Source organism: Phaethon aethereus, assembly GCF_964289735.1.
Source record: "Phaethon aethereus genome assembly, chromosome: 5".
Taxonomy (NCBI): domain Eukaryota; kingdom Metazoa; phylum Chordata; class Aves; order Phaethontiformes; family Phaethontidae; genus Phaethon; species Phaethon aethereus.
In genome coordinates this window covers 18593962-18605584 of record NC_138579.1, presented here as the reverse complement: position 1 = coordinate 18605584, position 11623 = coordinate 18593962, and the positions used below count along the sequence as shown (strand labels likewise).

Here is an 11623-nt window from a genome sequence, read left to right as displayed (position 1 = left end):
TCTTTAAAGCCATTCTATGGTATGACTGACTTGCTTCATGAATGCACCACAGATGGAAAGATAATTAGTGGAAATTTAAAAAAAAAAGCAAGAATGTCATCACAACTGCCTCCCATGAGGATGGAAATGTCACTCCCTCAGGTGGCCAGATGTTTTTCTTGGAATATGTATATGGAGGGAAGAAGAAGGGATAGTGCATATCTCTAATGAGCAACCTTCATAGAGGATTTTTTTACTATTGTTATTTACTTTTCAACCATCAGCAGAAAAAAAACTTTTAGGCCAGCTGACAGAAGCCAGCATTTTCAGCCTGCAGACCCCTGTTTGTGAATCTGTTTTTAACATCGGTGACTTTTCAGTTAACTTGTTTACGTGAACGAAATGTCGGCAACAGTGAACTTGGCATGGAAATTCGATAACTGTTTTTGTCAGAATGAGCAGACTTTACCTGAAATAATGGAAAAGCAGAGTTCTTAGAAGTTTAATGGCAGCTTTAGAAGTGATTTTTTTCTTGTATATTATTTGTGGAGATTTAGTTAAAATCAATAAACTGTAATGCATAATGCTTTTGCTGAAATGAAGTTTATAACTGTAAACTGTTTTGACCAAAAATCTGCAGGACAGCTCTCCTTCCTTCTAGATCAGTACAATGCTGGGTTGCCAGAGCTATGAGATCAGTAAGTGCCTTGCTTCTGCATAAATTGTATTTGACCTCTGTTTAAATAAATGCGATGGAGAGAAATATTCACTCACCAACCATCTCTGCTGGTATTCTTTTAGTATGTTTTATCAGTTCTTGCTAAACTTTGAAGCCACTTTGTAACTGGCTGAAAACTTAAGGTAAAAGCAAAGATTTTATCTCTTTCCTGCTGGAATTATTTTGACCACAGGTGATGTAGACATGAAGCTTACATTCAGTGGTAGCTAATGAACAAAGAGGAGCATCATTGTAATGAAGTCTATAGGTTTAGTTTAAAATGCCAAGGCCCTTTTCTTCACAAAAAACTCTGTTCTTTCAAGGCATTCTGACAAAGGGTAACAGTGTGTAATTCTACCTTTGGCAGATGTTTACTGTGGATGTTTGGGAGAATAAGGTAGCTATTCCATTTGTAAATACCAAAAAGTTTGTTGGAAAAGTGGTAAATAGTTCTAGAACCAAGAAAAAAGTATGGCTGGTATTCAGAGAACCTGGATAACATGACTGCCTAAAGCTTAACTCCGATGTAGCTGCTGCTAAGAAATAAAGGCTAGAGCAGAATTTCAGGAACAGAGAATTAAAAGATCAAGGTAATTTAAGGTCCCAACATTTCAAAGTATAAGAAGCAAGTCAAAGGAGGAAAAAATTACCATGGATTACACACAGCTCATTGAATACCTCTGCTTCATGTGGTCAATGTAGGCAAAACAAGCAAACATAATTATTTTAATTCAAAATTAAAATAAATAAAATATCAAAATGCAACACATAGAAAAGTGTCTTACATGCTCCCAAATTACTGAATGTGCTACCCTGCGTAAGAAAACAGATGTTTCCAACAGAGGGGTTCAAAGACAGACAACAGTAAAGGCAAAATAACCACCCAAGGGGAAAAAAAAAAGGTATCAGAAGACTGTAGCCTTACTTTGAGAAGAAACAAAAGCTATAAAATACAAAATAAGGATTCATAAAACGTGAAATAAAGTGTTTGAAATTGAAGCCAAGGGAAACTAGTTTCTGACTCCCAACAAATGACAATATAAGCAACTACGAAATTCACGGCAACTACATGTAATAACAAACCAGAAGAAAAAACCCAAAACAAAAACAAACTAAAAGGATTCTCTTTTACCAATATGCTCTCCTCAGTTTTTCAGGTGTATTACTTAAGATTCACTGAAAAAGTTTTCCCTTCTATATTTGTTGATAAACATAGTACTAACTCTTCTTGTAACACATAGGGGAGTTTCCCCATATGGAGCTGAGGGCAGATGCCACATGAGGCTTGGGTTTCCATGTGTGTTTTCTTCCTCCAGTCAAAGCAGTGGTTCTTCAGATTGCTCTTCTGTACCCTGCCTTTTGTGTAGAAAGAAGAGATTGGAGCCTACCAGGGTCTGAAGAAAGTCCTCCTTTCTATCATCTGTCCTCTTCCTCCTCTATAAGACAGCAAGTGAGCATTTTGCAAGATGCTCTGTGACTTACCCCTCACCTCAAAAGCTTAGCCCTGCCCTAAAACTAATCTAACCCTGTCAGCTTGAGTTTAGGTATGATCTTCACAGAACTAGCACATGGGCTCATGCCCTGTTCTCTCCCTTTGTGCCAATTTGCTCCTTGGAATCCCAACACATATGGGCTCCATAAGGATCCCAGATCATCCTAGCCAGAAGTTTGTCTTAAGAGTTAGGATTAAGAAGGAAAAACAACAGGAAAGTGGTTTCTTGAATCAAAAATCAGTGCCCTACAAAGCAGAAGGCAGATGCCTTCTTGAGACAAATTTTCTGTAATTAACTTCTCACTTCTTGGTTACTTGTCATTAATGAAAACCTACCTATGACTATGTCAAATATTTATCCGCCCAAAGAATGCATGGTGCCTTCCATCCCTCAGCTTCTGCCTTCCATTTGGAAGCCCAAATAATTTTGGTTTGGTAATTATCCCAGATCTTCTATCTTTGCTCTTCAATTTTGGCTGAAATCTAAGCCTGGTGAAACCCTTAATTTAATACTAAGTTATGAAAACTTTGTTTGATGCAAAGATCACAACTAACCCTTCTGTTTCCTATTGTCAGCCCTCATCTGTCCTATGTACTTTGTGAGGATCTTAAGTGCACTAATAGGCCTTAACAGCCCCAATAAGCCTCACCTGCCCCCTACCCATGGGCTCAGGAGCCCCATTTAAGCTGAGCCTTGGGTCTTCAGTCCATACCTGGGTGATGTTGTAGGAGTATGGGTCTCTAGCTCAGCAATGATTGTGCCTAGCCATGTTCATCTGGACTTACAGACTGAGTTCCTAGCTTGACCTCAGTCTTTTCTTATCAGTATGGACCTGCCTACCAATCACTAGGTTATGTCTGATCCTAGTCATCCTCACTGGACCTGACCCTAATTTGTGGGTTGCCTTCCCAGCTTGAACTTGGACCTGCCTCATTGCTTGCCTGATGATCTGGGCTGTTGGCTGAATCTGGTGTGCCCTGGTTGCTTTTCTCAGGTACTGTGGGACTGGGTTTTAGCAGTGAGGCTCCACCCTATCAGATGTTTTATTGTGTTTGGCTCCTGCCCTGACTGTTCCTAATGCTCTTCTGTTTTACCTTCAAAATAAACCCAGTATTTCTATACTTAGTTTCACAATCCCAACACTAACTCACATGTCAAAACTTAAGTGAAACACCCACTTTTTTTAACACTACAAAATCCCATGATTAACTCCCTAATTCTAGGCCTGAACATTAAATGCTAATTCCTTTTGATTCAATAGACTTCTATCTTCCCCTCCTCTTTGCAACCTGAATATTACCCTTTTGAGTCTCACTAGGTGTATGTCTCCATTTCAATATGGAGAGTATAAGCTGTTCCCCCTTATTGTTACCAGCTCTGATGAATGGAATTTAGCTTGAAACCCCTCTAAAGCTGAGAACAGTTGCCTCTTGTTCCACTACTTTCGGTATTATTTTTGCCCCCTCAAAGGCTGCTGCTAAAACAACCCAAACAAACCCAGAGCTATTTGCCGTGTCCCTTCCTGAACTATGCCAAAGGTTAAGCATAACACTGAATTTATGCGAATTGAGATCTACTCCAAAGATATCACAAATCTCTCTATCTGGTGTTATGCCTTAGCTTTCAAAGCCAGCTTGTGTTTGCTATAACAACTCCACAAATTTTTTCAGTTCTTTCTCTTCATAACCATAATTTCAGGCCTATGGTTAACACAGAAGAGAAGACCCATAAACCAAGCCAGTTAAACCCTAAACTATCCTCACTTTCCAGCTCCAATCTTGGACAGGACAGACTTGTTAAACAGGAATAAGCCCCACATTTCACTCCTTGTTCTTAATCTTAAGTGCAGCTGTGGGCTTTACACTTAGCACATGCATCCACTGACAAGACATATATTCACACAGTCACATATTCATTCCAACTTAAACTCTTTGACATCTAGGTCAGTATTTTAAAGGAAATAGGTGCTATGCAGTAGCTATTCCATTCCTCTAACTCAAATATAAGAAAATACAATAACGCCATACTTGAGTAGAAGGTTTGTCAGCTATACAGGAGCTATATTCACTTCTAGATCAACTGCGGATCTCACCACCTGTAAGAAGGGAAAGAATGGCATTTAGTTGAGAAGGTGTCCCAGGGATAATTAGCTGTATGTAGTTATTCATACCCACAGTTTTCATCAGAACTGCACTAACATTTTATGTAAACTTCATGAAAGATGACTAAATCCTCATTCAACTGAAGTCAAGTGCAAACCCTCCTCTGAACTAGGAGTCAGGGCTTCATCTGGCTTGTGAAAGGTTGGCCTTGCCTGTGGTGTTGAGCACCATCTAGTGTCCTCACAGTGGCCAAGGACATACACTTCTTTGAGCCTTTAGTTGAATGAGCATCAAAGAAAAAAAAAAAAAAAAAGCAGCATGGCTTAAGGTAAAGTTGCTGTGCCAGGGAATTTATTTCTAACTGTTGTGGGCTCTCAACAGTGTCGTTTTTCTCCAATGACATCTGCAGCACCGTGCATTTACTCATCAGCTGTCCTGAATGTAATCCAAAACACTCATTTCTAACAATTTTCATTGAAACACCAAACATAGCAGGATAAGCCATCATATATTTAATTCTGCAGCAGCTTTTATGTGCTGCCCCATAAGCACCTACTACATTCCCCAAGAAAAATGGCATAAAATCAAAAAAATCCAAACAAAAAATGTCATTCCTTTGGCATCTTTCATTTTTTATTTGACATTCCTTTTTAAATTATCTTTTAGCCTTCTTGTTAACTATAGCTGGATGTGTGCAAATTGTGGCCATCACTGTTTCTCTATATAACTTTAGAGGACAGAATTCAGTGCTGACAGCCACTGAGTCTGTCATTCCCAACATAAATGTAGAGTCATAGTCAAGGTTTTGACAAATCAAATGAATCTGGAATCCATTTTGCTTATAGTTGATTCGTGAAGCAATTCACAAAAAAGTTCCAACAGCTCCCAGCAGCAGTATGAGAAAGCAGTAGTTTTTCTCATGACTCTGGGATACAACAATTTAGTAAGAAGTTTTCATTTTACATATAATGCTATGCAGTTACCTAATTTTTTTAACTAGCACAGGAAATATATGGTGAACAGTTACTGAATTCAGACAAATGTTGAAATGCCTTCTGCACAAGCAAACCTTCCAAATATCATTGTGGTGCACATCAATGAACTGCACATATCTGACCAAATCAGATTTTTTTGGTCAGTTTAGATGATCTTTTGGCTTCATTGAAGGCTTTTTCCCAGTATTGTATTTCCTAGTAATTTAGTTCACAGAAATATGCCAGTACGACGTATTTATGTATAAACATATAAAGTACATATACATCAGTTGTTGAAGATTGTTCCATAAGGTGTAGTCTCCCATCGGTATTTTGCTCTAAACATCACACCTGGATAATGCAGGCAGCTGTAAAAACTCAACTGTTCCGAGTTTATCCCCTCCTTGATTGCCTACGCAATTAAAACGCACGCACTCGCAGTGCAGGGAGAGGTGAGTGCTGCGCCAGGCCGCTGGGTACGGGCCTGTCCACTGAGGCATGCTGGAGGCCTCTACTGCGGCAGGGCGGCCCGAATCCGGCTTCTGCTCCTCCACCACATGAAGCAGCACTAGTGTGGAAACGACGGCGGCTCGGGGCCAGCAGCCACAGCTGCGCCGGAGGTAACCGAAGGGTGTATAAGGGACACGAGCAGCGACACAGGGCCGCCGCCGTGACCGCCAGCTACCATTTTGGGTGACGCCAACTACGCCACAGAGGGGCGCGGGCCCGACCCAAGATGGCCGCCAGCCAACCAGCCCCGCCCGGGCAGGGCCGGCCCAACCCCGCCCCGCCTCGCCTCGGATGCAGACGGGCGCGCACCGGAAGCGGTTCTCCCCATGCCGGAAGTGCCGCGGTTCCGGAGCGGTGGCCGGGCGGCGATGGCAGCGGGCCGGCAGCGGCTTGGCGGGTCGGTAGGCCCCTCCGCCTCCCGGCGCGGTGGCGCGGGCTGAGGGGAGCGGGCCGCTTGCCGCCGCCTTCCCGCTCCCTCCTTCTCCGCTGGAGGAAGGTAAGGGTCTGCCGGCGCCGGTGAAGGAGCCGTTGCGGCGGAGCGTTTCCCGCCCGGAGCGCCGGTCCAGCGCTGACGGCAGGGCTGAGCGCTGCGGGCGTCGCCTGCGGCCGGTAAGCGCGGCCTGTCGCGGGAGGAGAGCCCCGGAGCGCCGGCGGAATGGGGGTGGACGACTCGGATAACCATCGCGGGTGTCTCCGAAAGCTACAATTAAAAACAGTGTCTCGAAACGGAAAATAGGAATGAGGAAACTCTCAGCGTTATCTCTGCCTCTCTCGGTGTAACCCAGAGATAAGGCTTCTCTTGTGACTACTGCTGCCTAGCAAGGGCGGGAGAACGAGCAACTAGTGTTTAGCTCCTTAACTCTACTGCAGTTTTGTTAGTATTTATGCTTTCAGTGTGTGCATTCCTGGTGAAGATTTATTTTCTCTGAAGGTGACCGCTGTCAGCTGTCTCTAAAATACTGTAACTACTGGAAAAAATAGACAGTGTCTTAGCTATTGGGTAAACAGGGACTCTGGTATTTAAATTTTTACCTAGTGGATTAACAGCTTCTTACACAAATTTTTAAGTTGTCCTACTAAAACTATTAGCTTGGTGTATTAAAGGAAAGCATACTGTGAAGTTACATGGAAGGATAAGCTAAACAACAAATAGCTGGTCACAGATGTAAGTAATGGTACGCTCAGGTATTTACTGTTGCTGTATGTTTGACTCATAGCCACCATACATGCAGCAGTGTGAGGGCCAGAACAACTTCTGCAGGATAGACCCTGATCGGATTCTGTCAGGTCAGGATTGAGGATATTCTTCAGATACGGAAAACCAGGAAGTCTGTCAAGATTGCTAACCAGGCAAATTAGTCTAGCCTCAGGGAGGGGGGTTTAGAAATGTGTAGTGATTTTTGTATCAATTAGGGTAAAAACTCTCATACTTCTGTTAATAGTTACTGTTCTGTACACGTAAGTCATCCTTAAATAATTATTTCTGCCTAGTATTTTTAAAACCTGATATATTTTCTTTAAAAGGGTATTGTATCAACTGATTTTACCCCTCCCTTTAAAAAAGTAGGAAACGTAAAACCCCAAGTCTGAAAAAGCGTATTTGTTTGGAGAACTTTAAGCAGCTGTGGTGAAGCACTGGTTCTCCTTGCCCTGCCCAAGGGCTATTTTGAGGGAAGGTGGTGGTGACTTCTTGGAAGTACTTCAACTAGAGTATTTGTGACTGGTTTGAAGAGTGTTTCAAGTCACCAAGACCCATACAGCCAGCTGGAGATCTTAAAGCAGCTGAAATTGAGCCCAGTAGTATCTGTGGTGTCTCAATAATTTGTGCTGCTTCTGAAAAGTGCCAGTTGACTGGTGTCTGGTTTGTTCTGCACTGAGTCAGTTACTAGTACAGATGCTCAACTCCTTTTCTCCAGAAGGCATACTGCAACTGTTCACGCAGGTATCATCATGCGTGCAAATGGGTACAAATACATACCTTTAGCACGTATCTTCTCATTTTCAAATTGAAAGCAACCTTTTATATGTTCATAGAGGGCCACTAAGCTAGAGCATAGTAAAACTGGATGTTTTACAGGAGCAGTGATGCTCCTGTTACTGGCTGGCTAGCAGCATATTTGACTTGCAGACATCAAAAGAATTTTACAAACTTTCTGAATTTATAGAAAGTCTTGTATTATCCCCACCCTGCGGCTAGAGACACTGAGGGCAGATGGTTTAAGTAACTTACCCAATTAATGATTTCTGTTTTGTTCACTCAGTACTTGACTTTAGCCTGGTATAACTTCATAGCTAGCAGGCCCTAAACTGGCCAGAGCCATTGATGGAGCGTTGTATGTAATTACCATTAGCCTGTTGCTGGCATTGTAGTATGATTTCTGATGCAGAGAAAACTCAGCTCTTCTGAAATGGATGTGTGTGCTGTTTTTACTAATGTGTAATGAAAAGTTATAAAAAGTTAACAGGAAAACCAAGCTTAATCTGTGTCCTCTTTCTCCAAGCTGTACTGAATGTGTATGTTGCCTTTTGTTCCAGGTGCAGAGCATGGAGAATGATGAACTTCCGCCAGAGGATGGGATGGATTGGTGTGGGGTTGTACTTGTTAGCAAGTGCTGCAGCTTTTTATTACGTCTTTGAAATCAATGAGACTTACAACAAACTAGCACTGGAGCACATTCAGCAACACCCCAAGGAACCACAGGAAGGAACCACATGGATGCACTCCTTAAAAGTACGACTGCTATCCTTGCCTTTTTGGCTGTGGACTATAATATTTTTAATACCATATTTACAGATGTTCTTGTTCCTCTATTCCTGTACAAGAGCTGACCCCAAAACTGTTGGGTATTGCATCATTCCTATCTGCTTGGCTGTTATTTGCAATCGTCATCAAACATTTGTGAAGGCCTCTAATCAGATCAGTAGATTACAACTGATTGACACTTAGCTCAATTTCTAGTCTCTGTAGCTGTTTTGAAGCAATTGCATATGCCTGATCTAATCACAAGACTGAACTTCTGAATGAAGGCTGGAAAGAGCCTTTTCTTTCGAACTGTTAAGCAATGAAGAGAGTGACTGTTTTCTATTTTAAAAAAAAAAGTAACTACAAAGGTTTTTAAATATGGGTCTATCAGAATGGCTAGAGGAAGAGCCCTATGTGACACTTGATGGAAGTATTCCTCATTTTGCCTTAATGATGCAAAATTGCAGCACTCCATCTGAAACATCCTGTGGGGAAATAGTTTCTGGTCCATGACTTTACTCCTCTGTGCAAAAAAGTGATTTTCTGTTTTCCCTTGGAGTAAAATCAATGAAAAGCTACTTCTTTTGTGGTAAATGTAAATGGAAAAAAAAATGAGAATTTGATTATAAAAGCTGCAGTTAACACAGTTCTTTGCTTTTTCTTTTTTTTTTTTTTGAAGTAATATCTACATCAGTGCTGTTTCTTAATGAATTTTTTAAAAATCAGTTTAGATATAAGTACAGGAAGCAAAGAATAAAGTTTGTGCGAACCTTTAAAGGGAAAAAGGTACTTTTTTTTGCCTGTGGTAGTGTACTTTTTTTTTCAGTGACCACAACAGTACCATATTGTAGTACATAGACAGGAAGGAGTGGCATAGGCCTGGAGGTTGGTGCTTTAAACTTTTTTCCTACAATGTCAAAAGCAGCTTATGCTGGCATTGACCTGTAGTCTGCACAAAACTTCATTTGTGTCTCCTTCTATCTATAGAAATTTCCTTTGATAAAATTACAAGTGATTGGAATTTACTACCATTCTAATTTCACTCCAGACATGATGCAAAACTGTTCTGGGAGTACTGATGTATTACAAAAAACTTTGAATTTGAGAAAATTAACTGGTATTAGGTTGGGGGCATGCTACAAACTGGTTGTAAGACAGATAACTATGTTTCTTCCAGAAATTTGAAGATGATACCTTCTTCTCATTCTTCCAATGAATGCAAATTTCTTCAGTCATACAGAAATTCCACAGAGATTTCTTACCATAATTTCAACCTCTATTTTTCAGTGCTATTTTGGCAGAGCGTTTAGTTATAACTACTGGATTGTGTATTCTGAATAATATTGAATCTGTTCTTTCTTCTTGTCCTTTTTTGCTGCTTCTTAGAATAACTAAATTTTTGAGCCAGCCATGATGGAAATAACCTTCCAAATGTGAAAACAGTGCAAAATACACTCTTGAAAAGCAGTAGGCCCAGTACAATTATGAACTAAATTGCTCGATTATCATTTCAATTGTATGTGATTGTCAGTACCTAATCACAAATGCTAATCAATTTCTGACTAAGGGAATCCTGGAGAATATCAGCCTTCTCTTGCTTTGGAAAGAGAATGCTATTTTCAGTGTTGCTATGTGTAAGCATGGCAGTTACAACACCTTAAACTTTCTGTTTGCATTTGGAGACATTTTGAGACACTGGTTTCAAATGCCAGCATCGGTGCTAGGACCTGAAAACAACATAGCCTTTACAGGAAGGTTTTAAATTCTAAGTGCAATATGAAAAGGAGGAAGCTGCCATCTTAATATGCTGGATTAAGAAAAAAGTATAAACTCTGACTTGTAATATCTTTGGGAGTCAGAGCTTTTAAGTTGTGTTATTTCCTAACTTTAAAAATCACCATCCTATTTATCTATAAAATAAAAACTTTTCCATTTTATAAACAGAAGTCTGTTAATGCAGATACATATAAATGTCTGTTTTGTTTTTTGCATATGTTTGTTGTTAGATAGCAGTGCTGGCAGTCAGCTGCTGTAGCTTACTTCTCTTTCCTTCCCTCAGTGTGTATGTTTGGTTGAGATTTTTGTTGTCCTTTTATGCTCTGTGCCCTAATTTTACTTGTCTGTAGCCTGAAGTTTTGGGGCTGGCTGGATGCAACTGAATCCCTTTGCCATTGCTCTACCTTTGTGTAACAGGGAGATACTTCTGGCTGGACTATGTTTTTGACTTGATGCTGTAGTTTTTAGACTGAACAGTTGTGTTTAGATGGAGTTATTTAAAGAACAACATAAGAGGAAGCATCCAAAAATAGAAAATGATTGGGAGAACTGCCTAAGTTTCTGTTGTGGAAGCATGTGGCCTTCAGCAAGTTCATCAGCATGCCTGATGCGATGAGCCAAGCTGTCTGGATGTGGAGCACGTGCTGGGTGCAGCAGTGACTTATAGAACAGTAGTTTGTTTGCAGACTTTTCCATCAGAAGCCTGGTTTTGGATTAAAGCTTTTGACAAGCATGAGTGTTACAACCAGCTACCGAAAGACACACAGTCTAATTCAAGCAAATGCTATGTCTGTAAGGATTTGAGCTTGAGGTGGAAAGCAGCAATGGAGACAAGTAATACAAACGATTTACACAGTGCATAGAAATACTAAGACAATAGGAGTAGGAGAATAGGAAAGATAGCTCTGCTGGTGCTTCCAGCATTTTTGGCACCAGTGGAACATCAATGGGTGAAGTCTTATCCACAAAGTAAAGATTATAAAAATTGATGATTAAATTGTTTTTTACTGTAGTCTCTTAAAAGAGGTAGTGAAATAACTTTTAAGCTTGATTATCCTGAAGATTTATAGATAGGGTTAAGGCTAATTAGTTCTCAGTCACAGAAGATAACTGCCTGTAATACAAATTGACATAATCTATAAGCATTTGGGATAATCAAGCTCAAAGAAGTTTTACAACCTCTTTAAAGACTACTTATCAATTAGTTCATGATCGTAAATGACAGATAATAGCGCAAATCTGTTTCTACAGCAATAGCATTAATAAAAGATACGAGACTAGCTTATACTAGAACTTGCTCGTGCAAATCTGTTTAGTTCTTTTCACTG

General features: G+C 40.5%; 1 protein-coding gene across 1 annotated transcript; it reads left to right on the top strand.

Moving 5' to 3' along the window:
- Positions 1-8318: 8318 nt before the first annotated feature.
- LYSET (lysosomal enzyme trafficking factor) lies at positions 8319-8723 on the top strand (the record flags this gene model as incomplete). The annotated part of the gene is made up of 1 exon (XM_081999912.1): positions 8319-8723. The coding sequence occupies exon 1, from the start codon at positions 8328-8330 to the stop codon at positions 8721-8723; it is 396 nt and encodes a 131-aa protein (XP_081856038.1). The 5' UTR covers positions 8319-8327.
- Positions 8724-11623: the final 2900 nt, after the last annotated feature.